General features: G+C 39.2%; 1 protein-coding gene across 1 annotated transcript in view; it reads left to right on the forward strand.

Moving 5' to 3' along the window:
* The window catches only part of LOC139147551 (dynein axonemal heavy chain 5-like), an 82,366-nt gene that overhangs the window by 50,272 nt on the left and 5,380 nt on the right, over window positions 1-26,714 (forward strand). The window contains 37 exon segments of the mRNA XM_070718677.1: window positions 363-524; window positions 751-997; window positions 1,670-1,911; window positions 2,495-2,635; window positions 3,328-3,571; window positions 4,163-4,305; window positions 4,763-4,897; window positions 5,351-5,473; window positions 6,352-6,565; window positions 6,836-6,945; window positions 7,314-7,600; window positions 8,192-8,261; window positions 8,960-9,082; window positions 9,523-9,653; window positions 9,841-9,994; window positions 10,552-10,716; window positions 11,175-11,401; window positions 11,921-12,143; window positions 12,804-12,905; window positions 13,302-13,544; window positions 13,740-13,868; window positions 14,608-14,832; window positions 15,341-15,468; window positions 16,175-16,343; window positions 16,830-16,985; window positions 17,265-17,420; window positions 17,553-17,735; window positions 18,354-18,458; window positions 19,383-19,636; window positions 20,031-20,221; window positions 20,477-20,764; window positions 21,140-21,369; window positions 21,641-21,793; window positions 24,308-24,580; window positions 25,078-25,340; window positions 25,926-26,082; window positions 26,268-26,420. Coding sequence (XP_070574778.1) covers window positions 363-524; window positions 751-997; window positions 1,670-1,911; window positions 2,495-2,635; window positions 3,328-3,571; window positions 4,163-4,305; window positions 4,763-4,897; window positions 5,351-5,473; window positions 6,352-6,565; window positions 6,836-6,945; window positions 7,314-7,600; window positions 8,192-8,261; window positions 8,960-9,082; window positions 9,523-9,653; window positions 9,841-9,994; window positions 10,552-10,716; window positions 11,175-11,401; window positions 11,921-12,143; window positions 12,804-12,905; window positions 13,302-13,544; window positions 13,740-13,868; window positions 14,608-14,832; window positions 15,341-15,468; window positions 16,175-16,343; window positions 16,830-16,985; window positions 17,265-17,420; window positions 17,553-17,735; window positions 18,354-18,458; window positions 19,383-19,636; window positions 20,031-20,221; window positions 20,477-20,764; window positions 21,140-21,369; window positions 21,641-21,793; window positions 24,308-24,580; window positions 25,078-25,340; window positions 25,926-26,082; window positions 26,268-26,420 — 6,699 coding nt within the window.

Consider the following 26,714-nt stretch of genomic DNA (forward strand, 5'->3'; position numbering starts at 1 on the left):
CTGTCTGTCTTTATGCCTGTTTTAATGTATATTGATGCTTGCATGAATTTTGTCTGTGAATGTCAACAATGTCAGTTTTTTAAACCCAGCTTTCTCCATCTGTATAAATGTCTACAATATGTCTCTACATGTGTCTGTGTTAGGCTGAGGTCTAGCTCAACTTTCTTCATTTTTGTATGCACTTGTACACATTTCATTGGTATTTCTGTAATCAGACTTTAAACTTGTGAGAAATTGGCGCCATATGTACCGAAACAAGTCTGTAATGGACAGCTCTTTGGTTTGTGTTACTACTTTAGAATAGACAGACATAAGTCAATGTGATATACTTACCATGTTATGTAAATTCTTTCTCTTACTAGGTTGATGAAGACGAACCTCTCTTCCTGTCCCTGATTAGTGATCTGTTCCCTGGCATCACACTGGACAAGGCTGGCTACCCAGAGCTAGAGGGCGCTATTGTCCACAGAGTTGAAGAAGCAGGCCTCGTTGCCCATCCATCATGGAAACTCAAACTGATTCAGGTGAGATATACAACAGTGGAAAAATCAGAAGATAGTAATCTTGTCAACCCTTGATTGGAGAATATTGATCTTAGCAATTGTTGTAGTCCCAGAACTCAAACCACTTGATTTTACCAGCCTCCATGTACTCAACACAGAAAGATAATTACACTTCACCAAGCCCTATTGTGTTACAAAAAATCAAGCTTCACTCACATACATGCAACAACTCTTCCAATCTCTCCAGCTGTTTGAGACACAGCGCGTCCGTCACGGCATGATGACTCTGGGCCCCAGCGGTGCCGGCAAGACCTGCTGCATCCACATGCTGATGAAGGCCATGACTGACTGTGGAGAACCACACAGGGAGATGAGAATGAACCCCAAGGCCATCACCGCGCCACAGATGTTTGGTCGACTGGATGTGGCCACCAACGACTGGACAGATGGTATCTTCTCCACCCTCTGGAGAAAGACCTTGAGAGCCAAGAAAGGTTGGTGAAATATCAATCAAAGAGCACATGCACATTTGCGGAGAGGTCTAGATTTTAGTTTCATGAAGCCTGCTACGATAATTTGTCCCTTCTATACAAAAACTCATCACAAAGTAACATTTCGCATTTTAATGCAAAGAGTAGAGAAATTATATTTTGCTCTGTAATAAGATGGTTTGCTATACATCAACCAGACATAAAATTTGTCACTGCGCACATAAGCTGTATTGCCTATGTTTTTTGACTCCATTAGTCACTGTTGGGCATTTCCACATGTTAATATGTGTCAGTATCTAATGACCTCAGATTAGCATATCAAAAGCCCAGTGCTTGAGGGATGGATGTCCTCTCAAATTTTCACATTTTGACAGTATGAAGGAAATTTGTGATTAAACCTAGTATCTTTTCACTCACACTGGTGGAAAATTTTTATTGATACTTTATGATTGACATAAGTGTATATTTGGTATTCCACATTTTGAAAATTATCCTTGATAAAAGAATAAATTTCGTGACGTCCCTCTTGCACGTGTAAAGTCAGTGATATCAATATGTCAATATCACACTAGTGAGCGCTTCCAATTCTCTAGTTTGTTTCATGATACCCTCGTCATGTTACCATGCTGGTGTGTTCTCATGATGAAATTTCTCTTTCACAACAATAAATTACAGCTGAACACATCTGGCTGGTTCTTGATGGCCCGGTAGACGCCATTTGGATTGAGAACCTGAACAGTGTGTTGGATGACAACAAGACACTCACCCTTGCCAACGGTGACCGTATCCCCATGGCACCCAACTGTAAAATCATCTTTGAAGTGCACAACATTGACAACGCCTCACCAGCCACTGTGTCACGTAACGGTATGGTCTACATGAGCTCCTCTGGTCTGGGTTGGAAACCAATTCTACAGGTGAGAAAGCCCTGTTGCCTATTGATGTGTAATTCTTATATTGTCTACTTTCCTTTGATTTATGGGAAACTCTCAGTTGACTTTATTGAGTGAGCATGGATTCCAAACAGAGGATCCTTACGTTCCTGAATGTCTTTGAGTTATTAAACCTGCTGGAAAGTCTTGGAAAAGTCCCTGAAAATGAAATTAAGTCCCGGAAAGTCCTGAAAAATTGATAATTCCCACAATTTTCAAAAATGACTAGATAATCTGTCATGATATTGAACAAATGATAACATAAAAATGATATACTTGTAAAAATGATATCTGAAAAATTTTATATTCGACCTAAAAAGTCCTTGACAATTGCTGAAAAAGTCCTTGAAACTCTTGGTGTTTTGGTGACTTTGAGTGTGTTGACCTTGTAAACATTCTATTGCATAACAACCATGAATACTGACAATGCTTGTCTACCTCTGTGCATCCTCGGTTGCTTCCGTTCCGGATTTTTTTCATTGTCACCATCACAGTGTTAGAGAGTTGACATTTCACAGTTACCAATGGAAATTTAATACTTTTATACCTTTTGATATTATTTGGACAGGGTTGGCTGAACAGACGCTCCCCACAAGAATCTGCCATCTTAGAAGGCCTGTTTGACGGGTCATTTGCACTGATCTACAGATACGCCACTCAGAATTTGGAATTCAAGATGGACATTCTTGAAGCCTTTGTCATTCAACAGGTAAGTCTCAGCTGACTTTGTGACAGAGCCAGATTGAACCTCTGATTTCCGTAGCAAGTGGTCCTAATAAAAGTCAGAATGGCATTATTACAGAAGAATTGGGAGAAACCAATGTAAGTGTGGGTGACGACGGGGGTTATTCTGGCTCGGACATTATATGTTCCTATCAATATCAATCCAAGAGATACCGATTGAAGCTGTGAATTCAACATAGTTACACTCTGCATATCTTCTCAAATTGTAAACCACTTTGACAGTAGTTCACAATGTGTAGGATAAAGGCAACTGGCAGTAACAAGAGATGTGGACATATGGATGGATGTACGAGACACATGTAATATGAGAATGATGTTTTTACAAGAAAGTGACAGTCAGACACTAGAATTACAAAAATAATGGCTGTCAGATGCAAATGATGCAAAAAATGGTTACAGAGGAAAGCAAACAAACAAAAAAGAAATTACAAATAGCCATCAAGACAGACTGAATGGACTTACCAACCCACTTAAAAAACAAATATTCACAAACATAGACAGAAAAAATACTCATGAACTTGGTAATGTAGGTCATGCAACATGAATTGTACCTGTAACCACAAAAGCCTTCTGCCACTTTTTGTTTTCAATGATGTAAACACAAAATTGTGATGTCAAATGTCACTTCAACCCCCCTCCCCTCCCCTCCCCCTCCAGGCAATCACACTGATGACTGGTCTGGTAAACAAAGACGATAAGGACAGCGGCAACATCACCAATGACTTCCTCAGCAAGGTCTACGTTTTCATTGTCATGTGGAGTATCGGCGCCTACCTGGAACTTGAGGACAGAGCCAAGATGGCCGAGTTCATGAGAAACAACGAGGAGTTCACGCTAGATCTCCCTGACATCCCAGCAGATTCAGAGGACACCATATTTGATTTCTACGTGGATTCAGACGGTTAGCAAAATTCATTTATTTTCTGCAGCTGCAAACTCTTTGAACATTCCGCCGAGATATTAAAACAACACTCACATTATCAAGAGGACATTTGTCTGTGACCATGCTTGTGCGACACTAGCCAACAAATCGCTTTAGTGATATTATCTTTGTTTCAATAGAAATCATAAACTGAATCAGTTGCTCTCACTTCTTTCTCACAATTCGAGCACTCTCTGTACAGCATCGATGGGCGTATGCAAAGGTGATAGGCCCACCAAGCGGCTCACCACTATGATACAATCACAGTTTCCTCAACTAACACGTTCGCTCCACCTACGTGATAATAAACTCAACCAAGTTTTAACTGATTTGAACTTTGTCCTTTTTATTTTGTCTATTAAGAGACAGACGAGCCCATAGACTTGGGGCAAGTCTTACTATTTGACAAGTCAAAACACAGAAATCCTTCACAGTGTCTTGACCAGCTTGTTCCCACCTTTGTATCCACCTCCACCAACCTTTTATAAAGAATGGAACATCCATCACAAAATGTCAGTGTCATCCCTCAGATCCGTGAATTTCAATGGTATGCAATTTACTTTTCCTCAGGAAAGTGGCAACACTGGGACACAAAGGTGGAAGAGTGGAACTATCCCAAGGACTCCACTCCGGAATACGGATCAATCCTGGTACCTAACGTGGACAACGTAAGAACAGATTTCCTCATCCACACAGTGGCCAAGCAATCCAAGGTGAGAGATACAGTCCCATTTTCTCTGCAAAATGGATTCAGAATGAATTTTAATACAATATAAAAGTCAGGCATAACAGTTTAAATTATTGATGTTCCAGAATCAACTAGATCAAAAGCATTTTTTCTGGTGAACATAGACACTATACAATTTGAATAAAGAAATGAACATGTTCATATCCAGCATTATGAAACATTGTACGCGTGTGTTCTAGAGCTACCTGTTGTCCTCATGCGCAACAAATTTGACAATATAGTCATCGACTTTCGATGATATCATGATTCATGCTTTGAGAACAAACAGAGAACAATCATCATGTACCACAAGCTATCCGCAAGAACTGATTCATGTATTTAAAAGTAAAACAAAGTTCTATTGCTGCGAAGTGAAACGTGTATCGTCCTACCAACTGACACAAGTTGAAGTAACGGGTAGAATTTTATGACTTGATACCTAGGCTGTGTTGCTGATTGGTGAGCAAGGTACGGCCAAAACAGTCATGATCAAGGGATACCTCAACAAGTACAACCCGGAGGTTCACATGTCGAAGAGTTTCAACTTCTCGTCTGCAACAACCCCAATGATGTTCCAGGTGAGCTGGCCGACAATGTCAAAATAACTACCGTAACCCACAAGTTGTGGAAAATATTGACACAGCAATTGTAACCCATTGTCAATTCATGTGCTGGGGTTAGTCTTACAAGAATGCAATGGAAAATATGACCGGCAGAAATGCTCAGCACAAAATAGTCATGCAAGAGATGTGCAGCCCTCAAAGGCTGTGACCACAAAAATCAAAAGATATTCTCATTTTTGACAAATGCATATGAATATATTCTTAAATGTAATCGATGTGTTAATTTTTGATATCCCAATGATAGTAAAATACGACTATCAATTATTGTGTGTAATGAGAGATAGCAATTCCGTGACTCGTTTTCCTTGGATCCATGTGTGCTATGGAAGACTTCGCCAAAAATTATAAAACCACTCAGATTCTTAGTATTAATGGTATACGTTTTTTCGCTTTGTACATTTCCAACAGCGTACCATTGAAAGCTATGTTGACAAACGTATGGGTAACACCTATGGTCCACCAGCTGGCAAGAAAATGACAGCGTTTGTTGACGATATCAACATGCCAGTAATCAACGAATGGGGTGACCAGGTAAAGTACCTCTTTATAACCCTTTCACCACCATGGTTTAACCCAAACCCAGTGTTATCAATTTTGATCAAGGACCTTCTTACAATGATTTGGGGGTGAACAGCTTAATGTATTGTGAAAGCTGTCCATCTAGAACATGCTTTGTATGGCAGAAATGTCCTTAAAGGTATACAGTCACCTGTAATCTAAATATGCCCATATATGGTCAAAGGGGTATTCCTTTGAATTAAAAAAGTCAACGTGAGGGCGCTGTTTTTAAAAGCGGCACCCGCTTAAAATCTGTGATTGGTTAGATTTTCTCTTTCATGGTAACTGTGGCAAAATTTGAACAGGTGACAGTATACCTTTACTAGAGAGGTGTTCTTATAAGAAGGGTAAAATTTGATTCAACTTGTGACTATTGGCTTGAAAACCTTTACAAAATGCCCTGAATACAAAGGTGTCTGTGTGGATAGGTTTTCTCTGCATTCAAGAGGATTCATCGAAACATTGAGACAGAAACTCTATTCTGCTACCATATGATGGATGTAATAATCAGTTGATGGTGTATGCTTGTACTTAACAGCATGTCTAGTTCCAATCCTTGTGCTTGATCATCAGATCATCACATAAAGTTGACGTGCACCAAAAATTTGAGAATTTAACATCATCCTTTGGGACTCAAAGGGTCAAAGGGTGACACAAATGAAGTGAGTGACATGAGAAGGCCCTCTAAGACTGTTGTCAAGAAACACTGGCCAAGGTGTCATTTGCATTTGTTGTTGCTTCTGCTCAAAAGACATGTCAGATACCGCGTCCATGAGGATTGTCAGTCCTTTTTTTGAACCGGATAGTGTTTCAAAATAATGGAAGCTCAATAACTCTGCTATGTCTTCTAGATCACCAATGAGATCGTACGTCAGATGATGGAGATGGGAGGTTTCTACAACCTTGACAAACCCGGTGACTTCACCATTATCGCTGACATCCAGATGATGGCCGCCATGATCCAACCGGGAGGCGGTCGCAATGACATCCCTCAGCGTCTGAAGAGACAGTTCACCATCTTCAACTGTACCTTGCCGTCCAATGCATCCATCGATAAGATCTTCGGTAAGTAGGAGACTTGAAGCTTACTTTGAAAATTCACAGATGAACTTGGTGACCTTAAACAAGGTCTGAGTATAGTGGTTTCTGTGGTGTTAAATAGATTTGCAATTTTGTATTTCAAGGGAGTGCTCTCGTGGCCACATGTAGTGATAGAAATGTAGGTCAAGATCAGTCACAGACTGATCAAGGTCAGAGATAGACATGAAGGATTTTGCTGACTTGCTATAGGTTGTCTTCGTTCTAATCATCTCTCCGTCTTCTTGTTATTCACAGGTGTCATTGGTACTGGCCATTACTGTAAAGAAAGAGGTTTCAAAGAAGAGGTCATTGAACTTGTCACCAAACTTGTACACATCACACGTAGATTGTGGCAGCTTACTAAGGTAAAGTTAATTTTGTATTTGTTTGTTTGAATGTTTGTTTGTTTGTTTGTTTTTTCCACATACTCTAGAGGCTGGAGTTCTGGCTCATTAAATATGCTTCTAGATTATTGTTTCCCAACAAGAGGGAGGGCAGATAACATTGGCAAATAGAAATGTCTCGTGGGTTTTTGGTACTTGGTTTGCAAAGAGGGTCTTCAGTACTACTGCTGCATTGTATATGAAAAAAATGCCTTTTTGACAGGATTGCGACGAAATTGAATCCTTGCTAAATATTTGCTGATTCGAAGTATTTTTATTAGCCTTTGATTTTGGTATGTAGGTGTAATTATGTACAATTTAATCATATTGTGTCTTTGTAATTCCCACAGATTAAAATGTTGCCAACACCAGCCAAGTTCCACTACGTCTTCAACTTGCGAGATTTGTCCAGAATCTGGCAGGGTATGATCAACACCATCTCCGAGGTCGTCAATGACAACAAAGTCGTCATGGCGCTGTGGAAGCACGAGTGCACCCGGGTCATCGCCGACAGATTCACAAACAAGCCGGACTGCGACTGGTTCGCCAAGACCATGCACCGAGTCGTAGAGGAAGAGCTCGGCGAGGAGATCAAGACGTATCTGGATCACGATCACTACTTTGTGGACTTCCTCAGGTGAGTTGGAGATCTGCCTCTGAAAGAAAGATGGATGGTGGCAACTGTCAGAGAAGACAGTCCAACTGTACAGTGATAATCGTTTTGCATGTTTCTGCAATATCAACAGCCATGGTATCTCAAATATGCATGTAGACCCTTTCACCGTTATATTTTGGTGTAGCCACGGTGTTGTGTAGGAGTTTGACCATGAAAGAGAGAAAAGATGGTGAAAAGGTCAATTTAAGAGGAATGGCTGAATAGTTTCCAATGACCATTATTTTGGAAATACGTACTGTTTTGTCCATTTGTATAGCCTGCAAAGTGATTCCAAAGAACATCTCGCCAGACAGTCTCATAGAAAAGTGCCATTGATTATTTATCTATATCATACTAATCAACACAGTTACACATTCATTGTTGAACAATAGTACATTTAGCTAATCACACTTTTATTGGAAGGCGAGGGTGAGCTGACTGAAAATAAAAACAGACTGAAAATGTTTCAAAGCGCAAACTCAGACACTTGCAGTTACTGGCAGTGTTCGTCACAAATGTATTGCTGTTTGGTACAATTACTGAAGACTGATACTGAGTGTTTTCAATTTGCAGGGAGGCGCCTGAAGCAACAGGTGATGAGCCTGAAGACATGGACTTTGATGCGCCAAAGATTTATGAACCGGTATTTCACAATTTCTATATTTCTAAATCTTGTTCTTTCTTAATGCTGAAATACGTTTCAATTGGCCCTATATTTCAGTGATAAATACGGGGCAAAGTATCCTGTAAAAGTTATCATTGGAAGGCTCTTGTAGTACAACATCATAAATTCAATGGTTAGAAGTGACAAGACGTCTTCAAAGCTTAAGACTTGAAAGTGTTTTGAGTGCTTGAATCCACATGATTATTCAAATTTGGCGTGTATCTACCGGCATGCATGTGTGACGGTCAAGGTTTAAAGACCATGGGTCATGGTCACACCAAAGAAGGCTACTTTACAAGAACATTTCATCAAAGCTGAAAGTTCTGCTCACTGGACATAGATGACTGTTTAAATCCAAGCAGACTTTACTTTTTCCAGTTACTTGATCCCTAACCTTGTTGGAGTAAGTTGCGGATTGTGTCTTTTCCTTAAAGCTATTTCTAAACTACTTGTATTCCTATAGGAGTAGGTGACATTGATATGCATGGCTAAAAACACAATTCTGCACCTTAAAGCCTTGATGACACCCCGCTGTTGTTCATGTTCAAAGTTAAACCACTCTGCAGGAATATTGGGTAACAAGGTTTAAAAATCAACTTCAATGTTTTTCATCATGACCATCAAGCATGCCATGTGGGCAAACTCACTGCAAATATTTGTTTCCACTTTGCCTGTAGATTGTGTCGTTCAGTGATCTGAAAGAGAAACTGGTGATGTACATGCAGCAATACAATGAGACCATCCGTGGTGCTGGAATGGATCTTGTCTTCTTCAATGATGCCATGACTCACCTGGTCAAGGTAGGCACACACTTTTCCGTCCGCTAAGATTGCAAGGGCAAACATTCTCCCAAAGAAATGGATAATTCAGATCTACTATACTGTGCTGGACAAAGACACATCTGCCTGATATTTTGTCATGGTAATGATCTTAGTACACTTGCCCATCGTGACTCAGTGACAAGACTGCACTTCACCTAACAGGCGTCTCACATTTGGTAGCAATGTTCTAAAAAATGGAGTTCAGTGTTTAACTACTAGAAAATTACATTATGTCAACCAACTTTGGCTTATAGGCGGTTAATTTTCTTTTCAAAATACTTTCAAGGAGATATCTTCTTGGTATGAAATGGAATTTTTCAACAGCACAGATATATTATGGAGTGTCAGCAACTGAAATATATGGCTCATTAGATGGCATATTATGGTTAAATGACATGTCTCTTCATCTCTCTTTGCAGATTTCCAGAATTATCCGTACGCCACGTGGCAACGCACTGCTGGTCGGTGTCGGTGGATCTGGTAAACAGAGTTTGACTAAGCTAGCCTCATTCATAGCTGGCTACAAGACGTTCCAGATCACCCTAACAAGGTGAGGAAAACATTAACTGACTAAGGCTACATGAATCAGAAATTACAGATTGCACCAAACTGGCAGTCTGAGAGAACTTGAACTTGTTGCACCATATTAGTCCGTGTCAGTGTGAATTCAAGATTTATATTCTGATTCAGATTCAGATTCAGAACATTAAGCTTGAATATTTCTTTCAACTTTTCAGGTCATACAATGCGTCAAATCTGATGGACGACTTGAAGATCCTTTACAAGATTGCAGGTCAGCAAGGTCAAGGTGTGACCTTCATCTTCACAGACAATGACATCAAGGAAGAGTCCTTCTTGGAATATCTCAACAACGTACTCTCATCTGGAGAGGTGAGTAATCAAATAACAAACACCCAATTTCTTGGTCGTTATCTACTGTCTATGTCAAAATATGATAGATCTCTGTCATGGCAGTATGCTTTGGATGCTAGTAATAATTTTCTATGCACTACTTACATCTCAGGTTTTTTCAAAACTAGATGGAGTAGTTTCTCTCCGTGATGAATACATTTCAAATTTCATATTTTTGACATTCATTTCTTAGCTCCCATATGCTATATGTAACTTTAGGAGGTATTCGTACAGCAAGAGAAAATGTCTGTGATCCGTATGCCTGTATGTATGTATGTCCATCCAGATCAAAAACTTGAAAACCGCAGCACTTAGTATTTTTCTTATTTCTAGCTTTTGATATGCAATATTGGAATGTGCCCGTGATAAGTGTTTAACAGGTTTATCAATACCTAAACGGAGATACACAACAAACACAAAAAGCCTTTTTCTAGAATTTCAGAAAGCATTATCAATGCATCACAGCAGATAGACAATGAGTCTCTTTACTGCTAAGATATAACATTAAAATTTTTCCCCGATTTTTTATTACCAAGTTGTCTAACTTATTTGCCCGGGATGAGATGGATGAGATCATGGGTGAACTGATCCCTGTCATGAAGAAAGAGTTTCCAAGGAGACCACCAACCAATGAAAATCTCTACGATTACTTCATCACCCGAGCACGTCAGAACCTCCACGTTGTACTAGGCTTTTCACCGGTAAGGTCATCTGCAAAGAACTTATGTTTTCAAAACTGTTGTCTCTTCCAAATTTACCTTACAAATACCTTCACCATAGACTGATGGGGATTGTGAAGCTGTGACTCTATGATTCATTGTCTTTAACCTGTGTGTCATAGGTCAACGGGGAGTCAGGGGTTACCAGAGGTTCAGGGTTCAAAAGGTTAACAACATTGGATGTAAAATTTAGCAGTACCCGTATGTCACATTGGATTTCATATCCTTTCATTTTTTATACTGCCATAACCAAACGGAAAAAAATTTTCCATTTATGTTGATATCTGTGTAATATCACTGAATGTGAAAACGTTGGAAATTTACTGTATCAATTGTAATTGTATCAATGTAATTCCAAGTCCGTGGCAGGGTTGTGCAGTATCCAAAGGGCTCAGTGTAGCCGAGAAAAAAGTTCTTATTGTATTTGTCACCATTTATAGGTTGGTGAGAAATTCCGAAACAGGGCCTTGAAATTCCCTGGTCTGATTTCCGGCTGTACAATGGATTGGTTCAGCCGATGGCCGAAGGATGCTCTTATCGCCGTAGCCGAGCACTTCCTGTCATCGTACAACATTGTGTGCTCTGATGAAGTGAAGAGACAGCTGGTGCAGGCCATGGGAACCATTCATGATGGCGTCGCAGAAACTTGCGTGGACTACTTTGAAAGGTTTGTTAAGTTGTATCTTTCTCTGTAAGTCAAACAAGCCAAATCAAAAGTAACAGAATTGAAAAAAATAAACAGTGAATTGTTGCTCCGTTTTATCTCCGTCAACAACAGGAAAAATTGTAGAGTGTATGCTCACCTCATTGAAAAAAGTCCAATCTATACCTATACCAGAGAAAAATATCAAGAAATTGACATACGAGTTAAATTTTTTGAAATCATCATAATGAATGCATTAAGATACAACAGCATGCACACATCTACTGTACATATGCAAAGTGTGTAAATGATTGCTGTGTCATATGCAAATTTTATGATGAGGATTTCTTTTTGTTGGAGATGATTCTGAAATTAAGTGTATTTCACTGTGCACAATTGACAGGAGGTAAATGTGAAGAAATTAAAAGATTTATTTAACTTTGGTAGATAAACATATTCAATTATTCAAGGTAGCCCCAGAATTTGTAATGTATCTCCTATCATCGGGTCTTACAATTCTTTCTCTTTTTTTTCACTCCACAGATTCCGTCGTTCAACTCATGTGACGCCCAAATCCTATTTATCGTTCATCAATGGCTACAAGCAGATCTACACGGACAAACACAACGAGATCGGTGAACTGGCCAATAGGATGGACACCGGTCTGAACAAGCTGGTGGAGGCCTCACAGTCCGTGGCACAGCTCAGCATAGAGCTTGTCGAAAAGGAGAAAGAATTGGAAGTCGCCTCCAAGAAAGCTGAAGAGGTCAGTGGACGCACCCAAGCCCTTCCAACAAAATTCCCAGAATGCCATAAGTATTAAAAAAGGCAACCTAATCTCTGACTTTCAAGTGTATTCTCAGATTTCACAAAAATTATGAGACTTTTTTGTTTAATAAATTGAAAGTTGAAAAAAAAACAAGAAAAAAAGTAAGAAAACATTGAAAATAAATGTTATGCAAACAGTTTACAGTAGGATAGGAAAGTACGACAGAGAGAGACAGAGACAGATCAGACAGAGAGAGTATCCAGTCCCTACCTGACAACACACTCGCCAACATTGAATGAAACACAGTTTCTGTATGTACAAAGGGGAACAACATTTTCCGAGTGGGGATGGGTTTTGTTCTTTGAGAAATTAAAGAGTCGATATGGCCCACATCTTTTCACACCATGGCTGTACTGGTAGTGTGCCTTACCAGCAATGCAAATAGCATGATGTACTGTGAGAATGGCCTTGTAGAAGGGGAAAAACATAGTGATTTAGAGTTGCCTTGTCCAAAAACCGCAAAAGGCTATGGAAGTGAATTTCAACATTGTCCATGAGGACTGCTCGGAATCTTTTTGAGTTTCTTGAAGAGGGTTGAGCCTGATTGGAAGAACTGAACATCTTAGGAACTGGTTTTGTATTTTCTTATCATCGCAGGTATTGGCTGAAGTGACTGAGAAAGCGCAAGCCGCTGAGAAGGTCAAGGCTCAAGTACAGAAAGTGAAAGACAAAGCCCAGGCCATTGTGGATGACATTGCTGTAAGTTTAGTGGCTTTTTTCCTGTCAGGTTTTAGAATAATTGAAGCAAGATCAATTACAACTTTTAGAGTTTTCAAAATTGATGTCAAGAATTTTCACCGTTACATCTCGAAGAAGGAAGGAATTCTAATGAACCAGTTCTCAGAAATAGCAATTTAAGGCTTAAAAAGATCATTCTATATATTTCCCCACATGCACTTGAGACAATGTAAAGTAAGTATTGAAATTTTGCACATAAATTGCATACAAGTGTCAGTGATGTTTTTTTAAAGTAATTCCTCAATCTTTTAAGCTGCCATGTGAGTTTAGAATCCTAAATTCTTAAAAAGACATCTAAAATCTTTGATCTGTAAGACTACAGCAGCAATTAAAAATGGAAAATTCTGATTTTCACAGGTTGACAAAGCAGCCGCTGAGGAAAAGCTGGAAGCTGCTAGACCCGCTCTGGAAGAAGCGGAGGCCGCCTTGAACACGATCAAACCTGCTCACATCGCCACCGTCAGAAAACTCGGCAAACCGCCTCATCTGATCATGCGTATCATGGACTGTGTCTTGATCCTCTTCCAACGAAGACTCGACACAGTGACACAGGACCCAGAAAGACCCTGTGTCAAACCATCCTGGGGAGAGTCTCTCAAGGTTAGTGGACTGTTTTCTCACCGTGACAACTGTATGTCATAGTGACTGCATGTACCCGTCCTATCTGCTCGTTTCCTGTCAATGTTAACATGACACTCAATAACAAATGTTAGGAAAAAACTGACGCAGATAATCAACTTAACTCTTTGTATAACTTTCCTCCGTCTAATTTTGCAATACCTTTTCTTTTTCCAGTTTATGGGCGGCTCAGGATTTTTGAACGGTCTGTTGAACTTCCCAAAAGACTCCATCAATGCAGAGACAGTGGAGCTCATGGCCCCTTACCTAGAAATGGAAGACTACACATTTGAGAACGCTAAAAAGGTGAGCTGGAACATTTCACTCTCCCCTGGGCGAGGGATTGTGTGGTATCTACATTGGAGCACAAAGCTGTCGTTTTTGAATCATTTCTGTCATAATAGATGTGTATCATAATCTGTTATTACACTAAAGAATGTTGTTGTGAAAAGGTGGAATAATATCATAAGAGGTAAAGGACACAAAATGTACAATTACAGGGAGCAAAGTTACACTTTATTCATGTTCTATTGAGATCTTAAAATATTTTTAAATATGGAGGGACTCTTTTTTGTACTTCCAGTCCATCATTATTTATCAATTAAGTAAGAATAAATGACCAATCTCATCTCTTTCTTCAAGTATAACGAACACTACAAGATAACTTAACCCTTTGAGTGCTATAATTTTTCCCACCAAAATTTCAGTGCAACATTTTACCAATTTTTATAAATTTTTCTGTAATATTTTTGATAATTTAGGATCAAATGGACATCACATTTCATTGGCTACAATTTTTCACCAAAATTTTGGCAAAAATCTGAAAAAAATTTGACTTGGGCACATTTTATAAAGGTGACAAAAATTGACTCTGGCGCTCAAAGGGTTAATACACCTATTCTAGTTGTTTAATGAGTCATTTTACTATGTATGAGTGGGCAGTTTTTACCTGTCAGTGTAGTGAACTGAAACAGTGTTCCCCCCCAAAAAAATTAACAAAAAAATGTGACTTACAACTTAATTTTGTTTCCCATCGTGCTTGTAGACTTGTGGTGACGTCGCAGGTCTATGCTCGTGGACAAAGTCCATGGCGGTGTTTTACGGAATCAACAGGGAAGTACTGCCCCTCAAAGCCAACTTAGCTGTCCAGGAGGCACGTCTCAACATTGCCATGGGTGACTTGGCCACGGCTCAGGAACAACTGGATGCCAAACAGAAAGAGTTGGACATTGTGCAGGCCATGTACGATGCAGCTATGAGAGAGAAACAGGTATGCCTCACAGACAAACTCAGTATAGGTAGTACGCACCTCCAAATTGAAAGTCTCTAACTTTTGCTCAAACTTTCCATACAGAAACTTGCAACCATTTCATTTTGAAATCACCAAAGAAGCAAATCGGTCAGTATTGATCAAACTCAAAATGGCTGCCATCCTTGTGTTAACTTTATGGGGGAAAAATAAAGTTTTCAATTTTCACAAAATTATCTACGTGACAATTGCATTCACTCTAGGAGCTTCAAAAGGCTTTCTCATCCAAATTTGACACAAAGCCATTAAAATTTTATGTTACACAGTTGGACCTGTCAGCGGTCAAGTGTAAGTGTTGTGAATCAGTAAAGGTTCCCTCTATTGCACACTGTGCACCAGTAATTATCTAGCCTGTGTGCTGATGGTAACTTGCATACCAAAACCCTCATGAAAGAAAGAAAAATTGTGAAAGATGAATATTTATTCATAAACTAAGATATGGCTGACATACTACTTTGTGATTGTGTAGACACTTTTGGATGATGCTGCGACTTGCCGTCGCAAGATGGAAGCAGCGTCGGCGTTGATCAACGGACTCGGAGGAGAGAAAGAAAGATGGACAGAACAGAGTAAAGAATTCAAGGCACAGATTGGAAGGTAATGTGACATGATTGTCAAATCTCTTTCATCAGCAGTACAGAACAATGCTTGTGGAACTGCACAGACAACCAGGGATGAACAGAGTGGCATGACATCAAGCAAAAACTTTGACACTGATTTCAATATAGATCAGCCGCATGAAGTAGACATTGGTTATGCATGTAGCTTCAGAAACAGACATGCCTGGACAAGTTTCTTGCAGATTAGTTGAATTTTGACATTTCAAGAGGCAGGGCATGACATACCTAATTCTGTCCAACTTGGTAAAAGGACATAAACCTATGCCATTTATACTATTAGTAATGTCTACTTGTTTACAATCCAATCCAATATGGGCATCAGTCACAGACAGGGCTTTGGTTACCCGCATTTCTTTTTTCATGCGCATCATATCGACTTCAATTTTGGTCACTTCCAGTGACAAATTCCAAATTACAAGGGGGACTATGTCATTGTCAATGACTTGTTCCATATGGTACAGTATCCAAATTATGTAAGAACTCATATGTAACATTAGTATGATAAAGTTTATTTATTGGTGGAAAATTTATTTTCACAGACCCTGTATTTGATTTAAACTTCCAATGCTCTGACAAGCCTGTCAGACCCACTGCTCTCTACAACACACCACTGACATAGCACATTTTTGTTTTCATGAAATATCTTATGTTGATTATCTATTTCTAACTTTTTCGCGATTCAGACTGGTTGGTGATGTACTGACTGGGACAGGGTTTTTGTCCTACTCTGGTCCATTCAATCAAGAATACAGAGCAAGGTTGGTTAAACAATGGCAGAAAGAGCTGAAGACCAGAAAGATACCCTACACTGCTAGTCTCAATCTCATCAGCATGTTGGTGGACAATCCAACGGTGAGTTGGTATCCTTATCATCAACTCTTCATCCCTCAAAATAACGCCTTGTGATTCATTATTTTTTTAAGGAGAGAAAGTGCTGGAGAATCAGATAAAGTTGGCACATTGTGCTTTATACCGGTATACCTAAAGAGAAGTTATCTAATGACTTCTTGGACTTTGAGTATGGAAAGTATTCTATGAATGTTTTGTTATTATCAACAGGCAGAAAGGCTTCATTGCCCATCAGGAGTTGAATTGCCCAAGAAATTTTCATAATATGAGTATTTTGCCTGTGAATATTTTGTAATGTTGGAGCTTATGTCATTTTTGTTTTACTTTGTTTTGTTTTTTAACCAGTGCTGGTGAGAAAGCAGCTAAAACAAACATAGAGTAGTAATTTTCAATACGGCCAATAATAAGACTAAATCACTTTCTACAAGAAGTACCAAAAAATTGCACCCTCACAGTCATTAATTTTCACTCCGTTGTTTACCATTTCAGATCAGTGAATGGAATCTGCAAGGTCTTCCCAACGACGAGCTGTCCATCCAGAACGGTATCATCGTGACCAAGGCATCCAGGTATCCATTGCTGATTGATCCTCAGATCCAGGGCAAAACATGGATCAAGAACAGGGAAGCTCACAATGAGCTGCAGGTAATTGCTGTGGTGTCACTGAATTGTCCTACATTTAAAGAGTTTTGAAATATGTTTTCATGAGTCAACTTTCCAGTAAGTTTTTTAAATCTCTGATTAATTGACTTATTAACAAGAACATATTTATTTTGTTTACCGTAAGGTTTGTTTAGTACTTGTCATTTTATTTCACATTTTCAAAGAAAAACAAATTTGATTCATGAAATTGATTGACAAGGTCATAGGTCAAAGGTCAGCTTCAAAATTACAATTTTCACATTTCTCTCCCCCTCTGGATAGATGACAAACTTGAATCACAAGTACTTCAGGACTCACCTCGAGGACAGTCTGTCACTTGGCAGACCACTGATGATTGAAGACGTCGCCGAGGAGTTGGATCCGGCTCTTGACAACGTCTTAGAAAAGAACTTCATCAAGACTGGTAGCACACTGAAGGTATGATAACACCCTGATTTGCATTCCTTGATGTATATTCTGGAAGACAATTGCACTTGCCAGAAACACATAAAAAAACCTTGTTCTGATTATGATATCTTGTATCCATGATATTTCCACTACCCTCAACAGGTGAAAGTTGGAGACAAGGAGTGTGACGTGATGGATGGCTTCTGCCTGTACATCACAACAAAGCTGGCTAATCCGTCCTACACGCCTGAAATCAGCGCCAAGACATCCATCATCGATTTCACTGTCACTATCAAAGGTTTGGAGGATCAGTTGCTGGGAAGAGTAATCTTGACAGAAAAGAGCGTAAGTTGTCAATTTCCTTTTTTTGTCATTTTCACCTATTCATTACATATTCATTTCAATAATAATATTTCCCGTGTCACGTTGCATCTGCTGTACCTTACAGGCTATTATTTTCTATGAGCTGTATAAGTTGCTTTCAATGTGAAACGACCTTGTTGTCTGACGCAACAAATCTAAAACAAATATTGTTTCATAAAGAGAGATTCTTTTTTGAGTTAAAGCACATCTTCCGTGCTCTCAGTCTCTCTTTCCATTGACATTGTGATTCTAGTAATTTTCGGCCACATACTGTATTTTTTCAGTTGTGATACAGTTGCTAGTGAGACATTTTAGCTTCTGAACACAGACCTTTCTTTTTTTTAATTCATTCTTGCCATGGTTCAAGAGCAAACAATATTAAATGTGGCATTTCATTCTCATTTTTGTAAATAATGTATTAAAGAGGAGACGCTATCAACAAATTGACACTATTCAGTTATTCCATTGATACTTTTCAACCTTTTACAATTTTTACCAAAATCAATCAATCAATCAATCAATCAATCAACCAATCAAAATGCTCATAATGATATGATCGATTGCTTACTAAATACTCGTTTTCTTTCTTCACTCCTTCAGGAATTAGAATCAGAAAGAACCAAACTGATTGAAGATGTGACAGCCAACAAAAGAAAGATGAAAGAACTTGAAGACAATCTGTTGTACAGACTCACCAACACACAGGTAAACAAGATCGCAGTGATTTTTCAGAAAATAATGTGATCAGTGTCTATTTCAGTAAAATATTGCCATGAAAATATTTTCTCTGTACTTTCAAGAGATGTTTTGCCAGATCAGAAAAAGCTAAAATTAATTTAAAAAACTTTGATTTAAGTTACTGTAGTTATTAGACATGAACTCTAGTACTCTCTAGAACTGTTCACCCATAATTATTGCATTCAGTGACATGAGGGCTATAATTGCCACGTTTCTCATCCAAAAGATTTTAGACCGTATATACTAACAGTGAAAAGTCTTTGGGATGACTTACACTCAACACTTAAGTTGGATGTTGTGTTCAGTCTTTGCACACAATCGTAAAAAAGCCTGTGATATTGTGTAATCTGCATATGGCCAGGTGGTGAACCTCATGCAGACATCTCTTATGCACTGTAGTGAAAAACATTTACAACAACTTAAGGTAATATGCACCTCGAAAGTGAAAGACTTAAACTTTTTCTCTAACTTTCCTCAAGGAATCTTTCAATCATTCTCTTCCAAAATCAAGAATAAAAATAGGGGGTCACCGTGCAAATTTTGGTACTAGAGAAACAAATAACCAAAGATTTACCGATATTAGAAATTCAAAATGGCCGCCATCCCTGTGTTAACTCTATGGCGAAAAATAAAAATTTTCGAATTTCAAAAAACTAAGCCGGTGAAAAGTTTTCTTTCACTAAGAGCTTTAAAATGAACCCCCACATGGGGTATATCAGAAAAGAACTGTAAAAGTTTGAGAGTCCGAATGTCTGTCCCCGAGGTGCGTTCTACCTTAAATTGAAATGCAGTTGTTATCAGTACTTTCCAACTGTTCAAAATGGAAAATGCTTGTAAAATTCCACTCTGGTAATTAACATAGCAACAATATGAATCGTGATTCACCAACAGGGATCTCTGGTAGACGATGAATCCTTGATCACAGTACTCAGCACCACCAAGACAACAGCCGAAGACGTCAGCCAGAAACTGCAGACTGCCGCTGAGACGGAGATCAAGATCAACTCGGCCAGAGAGGAGTTCCGTCCGGTGGCCACCAGGGCCAGCATCTTGTACTTCTTGATAGTTGAGATGAGTCTTGTCAACTGCATGTATCAGACTTCACTCAAGCAGTTCCTGGGGCTGTTTGACCAATCTCTGGCTAAGTGAGTCAAACACTGTAGTAATTTTTTATAACTCTGTTATCATAAACTGTATGCAGAGATCATTGGATTGGGATCAGCTATAAGTGACTTAAACCATACCAGTGCAAGTTAAACTGTTGGTTAAAAAGCAAGTCTTTGTTGTTACTTATATATAATTATAATTCACTAACATAAAGGTGCACATCCTTTGTTGGGCAGTGAATCTAGACATTGCAGAGTATGACATCATTGTATTGGGATTTTTCAAGTGATCACATCGGTTATAATCGCAGCAAAACAGACTATAGTTTCTCTATCTTCACTGAAACATTCCAGAGGAGTACTGCCTAGCCTTGTTCTATATGTTTGAAATGTCTGTTTTTAAAAAAAATATATTTTCAATATTTACTTTTAGCTCCACAAAGAGTCCAATCACCAGCAAACGTATCGGTCACATCATTGAATTCATGACCTTGACCGTGTTCAAGTATGCAGTCAGGGGTCTGTATGAGAGAGACAAGCTGAGCTTCACCCTGTTGCTGGCATTGAAGATTGACCTGCAGACAGGCCGTATCAAGCACGATGAATTCCAAACACTGATCAAGGGTAAGTTCACAATAACATGTTACATCATAGATAGTTGAGAAACTTCTCTACTCTTGTCTATGTTTCTCCAAAAAAGCAGATCTGAATTTTAGAAATACCAGACGAAAATTTATTATGTATACAGAAAACAAGCATGAAGATTTATGGTGTACAGAAAAAAAGAGGAATATTACCAATGCTGGCATATACAAATGCCAGTAACATGTAACAATGTGATGGTTTTTGGTCATCTTACTTTCTCTTTTCTACCACAAGGGGGCGCCTCGCTTGATCTGAAGGCCTGCCCGCCGAAGCCAGCCAAATGGATTCTTGACCTGACGTGGCTCAACTTGGTGGAGCTGTCAAAACTCAAGCAGTTCAGTGACATTCTGAATCAGATCTCCAGGAATGAGAAAGCATGGAAGCACTGGTTCGACAAGGAGGCTCCGGAAGAGGAGATAGTTCCGGATGGATACCATAACTCCCTGGATATCTTCAGGAGGTTACTGCTGATCAGGTCATGGTGTCCGGACAGAACACTGGCACAGGCCAAGAAATATATTTGTGAGTACATTTGCAGATGCATGTGAGATGTTTTGAGCAATTAATGCAGTTCTTAAAAAGCTCAATTTATAGCATTGTGGTTGTACATCTTTCCCTCTTGGTGTCTTCCTTCATTGTTGTAGCAAGCTGACTATCAAAACATAGGTGTAAAAATGGAGTAATTATTTTCAGATAATAAGGGAATAAATTTTAGAATTTCATGCTCATTAAGTATGCATTAGTATTAGTGTTAGATTGGTAAAGTCTCAAATTTCAAATCATCAGAAAGTATCAGTTTCTTCATCTGAAGTCTAATACAAGTGACCAATGTTGATGTAAATTTTGCAATCGCCAATGGAACACCGCATAAACTAGTTTTGTTCTTTGACATCACAGCTGATGCAATCGGTGAGAAGTATGCGGAGAGCGTCATCCTGGATCTGGAGAAGATGTGGGAGGAGTCGGACACCAGGACACCAATGGTGTGCCTGCTGTCCATGGGGAGTGACCCTACCATGCAGATTGAGACGCTGGCAAAACGGCACAAGGTCGACTGCCGGGCCATTTCCATGGGTCAGGGTCAGGAGGTACACGCAAGAAGACTGCTACAACAGTGCATGACAAATGTAAGTGGGAAATATTCTAATTGATCGAAGCAGTGTAAGAGTATTATCGTCTTTTATAGAATGCTTTCATAGAACTGTTCCTAGAACACTTTCATAGAACTGTTCCAATAACACATCACATGATAGAGTGAACAGTGAAGTCCTTTCAAAGATCTATCGTATATTAGACAATGAATATTTAAAATTTTCCTGCAAACTATGTGACCTTTGACCTCATACTGTATTGTCACCTTTGACCTCACTCCCCTATCCATGTCTTGTGATTCCACAGGGTGGCTGGCTCCTGCTGCAGAACTGCCACTTGTCCATGGACTATCTAGAGGAACTCATGGATGCGCTGCTGGAAACTGAAACCATCCATGATGAATTCCGCACCTGGATCACCACGGAAGAACACAAAAAATTCCCAATCACACTGCTGCAGGTGAGAATTATGTGTTGAGTATCAAATCTTCCAAGAAAAGTTACATTTCTTTTTTTCTTTCTTTCTCTCTCTCATTCCTTCTTTCTCACATAAGATGCATCATTTCAAGGATTGGTATTGCTAGTGAAGGAAAAAGCAATTGCATAAATATTCGTAACAGATCAGCAAGGGCAAGTATCCAAACTTCCACATTGCTGATTGATATGCGAATATTGTCAGTCATATACTAGGATACTCTGAGTTTGTCAGGAAAAGGGTCTTTGTTAGTCCCCACGGACACCGTCCGGGGGGACTTATAGGTTTGGTCATGTCCGTGCGTGCGTCCGTGCGTGCGTGTGTGCGTCCGTGCGTCCGTCCGTTCACGCAGATATCTCAGAGACGCCTGGAGCGATTTCGTTCAAACTTGGTACAAGGATAGTACCCTACCTCATACAGATGCACATCGATTTGTTTCACAATGCGATCAAATTTGGCCGTGTTAGAGGACTTTTTAGTTTTCACCTCCATAGACTCCCATGTATAAGGCAGTCCATAGACTTCCATGTATAAGGCAGTCCATAGACTCCCATGTATAAGGCAGTCCATAGACTCCCATGTATAAGGCAGTCCATAGACTCCCATGTATAAGGAAGTCCATAGACTCCCATGTATAAGGCAGTCCATAGACTCCCATGTATAAGGCAGTCCATAGACTCCCATGTATAAGGCCAAGAAAAATAAAAATTTAGTTTCTCATCGTATTCATATTGCAAAAGGATGCAGTTACACAGTTTTTAGTCCCCAAAGATAAAGTCAAGGGGGCTTTTAGATTGGGTCATGTCCGTCCATGAGTCCATCCATGAGTCCATCCGTTCACGCAGATATCTCAGACACTTTGACAAAATGTCACGTGCCTTGGTGACCTTTGACCTCGAATATACATATTTGTCCATAACTCAGTAACCACAAGTGCTAAACCTTTCATATGTGGTATGATGGGACACCCTATGACACCACATATTGTACCTCATTAATTATGTGCATATCTAATTTTGAGTGAGCCAATAGAGCTAGAGGTCTGATTTTTTGTATATATGGATAACTTAGCAATACAATTTTTTTGACAAAATGTCACGTGACCTCGGTGACCTTTGACCTCAAATATACATATTTGTGCATAACTCAGTAACCACAAGTGCTACACCCTTCATATTTGGTATGATGGGACACCTTATGACGCCACATATTGTACCTCATTAATTATGTGCATATCTAATTTTGAGCAAGCAAATAGAGCTAGAGGTCTGATTTTTGGTATATAGGGATAACTTAGCACTACAATTTTTTTTACAAAATGTCACGTGACCTCGGTGACCTTTGACCTCAAATATACATATTTGTCCATAACTCAGGAACCACAAGTGGTACACCCTTCATATATGGTATGATGGGACACCTTATGACGCCACATATTGTACCTCATCAATTATGCACATGTCTAATTTTGAGCGAGCCAATAGAGCTAGAGGTCTGATTTTTGGTATATAGGGATAACTTAGCAATACAATTTTTTTGACAAAATGTCATGTGACCTCGGTGACCTTTGACCTCAAATATACATATTTGTCCATAACTCAGTAACCACAAGTGCTACACCCTTCATATATGGTATGACGGGACACCTTATGACGCCACATATTGTACCTCATTAGTTATGTGCATATCTAATTTTGAGCAAGCAAATAGAGCTAGAGGTCTGATTTTTGGTATATAGGGATAACTTAGCACTACAATTTTTTTGACAAAATGTCACATGACGTCGATGACCTTTGACTTTAAATATACATATTTGTCCATAACTCAGGAACCACAAGTGGTACACCCTTCATATATGGTATGATGGGAGACCTTATGATGCTTCATACTGTACCTCATTAATTATGCATATATCTAATTCTGAGCAAACCCATAGAGCTGGATGACTGTCATACATATGCACATAGATTTGTTCTGTGATACGATCCAATAAGGCCGCCATGTGGCCATTTTATTACGTTTCTTTCATGTCCTGAACTACAGCTCAGACATGTATCAAGCAAATTTATTCAAAAGTATTTTTATCACAGACCTAATGAAGAGGACTCTATCCTCTCTGAGGACCTGTAATCAAAGTACCCATTAACAAGTGGGGACTGTGTCATCAACGATGACTTGTTGTAGATGCAGTAGTTTGAGGTTCATAATAACAAGGCCAGGTGATGAGATGCTCAATATATTAAAATATTCAGTATTTTTGTTGACACCAAATATTACCAGGATGATCAAAATTTCTCTATCATTTTCCACAAATAAATTTTCGATCGACAATGTAATATTAACAATCATAAACAACAGTTAATAATGCTGGTCATTCACAATTTCAGTTCTGAAATTTATGTTTAAAGTCATTCACATGATTGGTTGATGGCAGTTACCATGGCAGCAGCATCCTTTGCTTTAAGTTACTCAATCGGTCTTTTTTCTCTGTTTCTGCAGATGTCAATCAAATACACCAATGAACCGCCTCAGGGTATCAAGGCCGGTCTGAAGAGAACGTACAATTCCATCACTCACGACCAGCTGGAAGTGTCCAACATGCCTCAGTGGAAGCCCATGCTGTATGCCGTGGCCTTCCTCCACACCACCGTGCAAGAACGCAGGAAGTTCGGCCCCCTGGGTTGGAACATCCCCTACGAGTTCAACACGGCAGATTTCAACGCCACTGTTCAGTTCGTGCAGAATCATCTTGATGATATGGACATCAAGAAGGTAAGTTCTTGAAAGTTTTGGATATCATTGAAAGTGGTCATTCTGTATCAAAATTTGGTTGGTAAAGTGTCATTTGCATAAATTGACGACTGCAGACTTTGGAGCAAGAAGTTATCACATACCATTTAATAAAGATGTCTCTTTCAAAATTATAACATTTAAACTCTAAGCCCAAATCAAACATTTCACATGTAAGTTTTAATCAGGCCCTGTTAGTTTACAATATTTGAGAACTACTCCCCATAGGTGCATTGTTCTCCAGAATATGGAGAAATAAAATGCCATGAACCGAATATTTGTTACGTCATTGCTATTCAGGTTTTTCGTTTTGTTGCACTGCATGGTGTAACTAGTCTCAACATAGCGATATGCAGTTTCCAAAGAGCTAAAACCCATCCGTGCAGACTCTATCCCAGATCAACCCAAACATCAGTCTGTCATAAAAACATCTCTGCCCTGTGTACGCTTTTGACAACTTAAATTTCTCCCCCACACAGGGCGTGTCATGGAACACTGTCCGCTATATGATCGGTGAGGTGCAGTACGGTGGCCGTGTGACAGACGACTTTGACAAGCGTCTTCTGAACACCTTTGCCAGGGTGTGGTTCAGTGAGCAGATGTTCCAGCCCAGCTTCAGCTTCTACAAAGGGTACAGCATTCCCAAGTGTAACAACATCAATCAGTACCTGGAATACATCAACAACCTGCCGGCTACCGACTCACCGGAAGCCTTTGGATTACACGGAAATGCAGACATCACGTAAGTGACACAATTATAATTAACCCTCTCACTGCCATGGTTTCACCCAAATCCATTGTTACATGTACTTATGGTGATTGTGGACCTGATCACTGGGAATTGGGGGTGAACAGGTTGCATCTACTTTCTGACCAACAGGCTCAGAAAAGCAGTATCTGATGAAGTTTGCAATGCAATTTGTTGTTAAATAAAACGCATGACTATGATATGAACACAACATTACATTATGTTACATGACATATTAACAAGTGCATGTGCCTTGCACAACACTGTACAGTATGCTAGCAAACCATGGCGTGTGTTACTATACTTAATTTACATTTTCATTATTTAAATTGTGAAAGTTATCATTTTTGAAAATAAGGGTTTCCGAGCCTGTGCACTTAGAATCTGTTGTTATTTGTTATTTGTATATTAGTTTGGCAGTACATAAGACATTTTTATACACAGATCTAAACATAGTTTTGTCAAGAGTAAGTAAACAATAAATTAAAGACAAGATAAGTTGTCAAACACATCATATTGTAATGGCTCGTTCAAAAATATTCAATATTTCTACTCTCATTGGTAACCTTTAACCTCTAGATATCAGAGCAATACAGCAAAGCATGTACTGGACACAATCCTGAATATCCAACCGAAAGACAGTTCTGGAGGTGCCGGGGAGACTAGGGAGTCAGTGGTACAGAGGTTAGCTGATGATATGCTGGAAAAACTACCTAAGGACTACATTTCCTATGAGGTGAGACACTATGTCTTCTTATCCATCAATGGAAATAAATGAGAAGTCTATAAAATGCCAAACTCTCCAACAGTATTCACAGTCTGTAAGAAATCATTAAACAGCAATGATGTGTCAGTTTTTTTTCTGCATTCTCCCTAAATCAAGTTCAATTGTATTCACACACTTTTTTTATCTACACTCAGGTCAAAGAACGGCTGCAGAAGATGGGTGCTCTACAGCCGATGAACATCTTCCTCCGACAAGAAATCGATCGCATGCAGCGTGTGATCACACTGGTGCGAAACACCCTGACAGATCTCAAGCTGGCTATCGACGGTACAATCATCATGAATGAGGTAAGCAAGTGATTGCATTGAATCATCATATTACGTGATGAAAGATTGGTCAAATGTCATGTGCTCCACAACACAGGTGTTACTGAAGTATATAGAAATACATGTAACACTATGTTTAAGCAATAAAGCACACCAAGAGACAGAATACCACGAGATTTTGACCAGTTCGCGACATATATGCATGAGTGATAGTGAGTGTATCATATATGAAGTGAACTGGTCAAAATCAAGTGGTGTACAGTCACTTGGTGTGATTTATTGCTATTATATCATAACAGTACATTGAAATTCTGG

The sequence above is a fragment of the Ptychodera flava genome, chromosome 13 (assembly GCF_041260155.1).
Source record: "Ptychodera flava strain L36383 chromosome 13, AS_Pfla_20210202, whole genome shotgun sequence".
Classification (NCBI taxonomy): domain Eukaryota; kingdom Metazoa; phylum Hemichordata; class Enteropneusta; family Ptychoderidae; genus Ptychodera; species Ptychodera flava.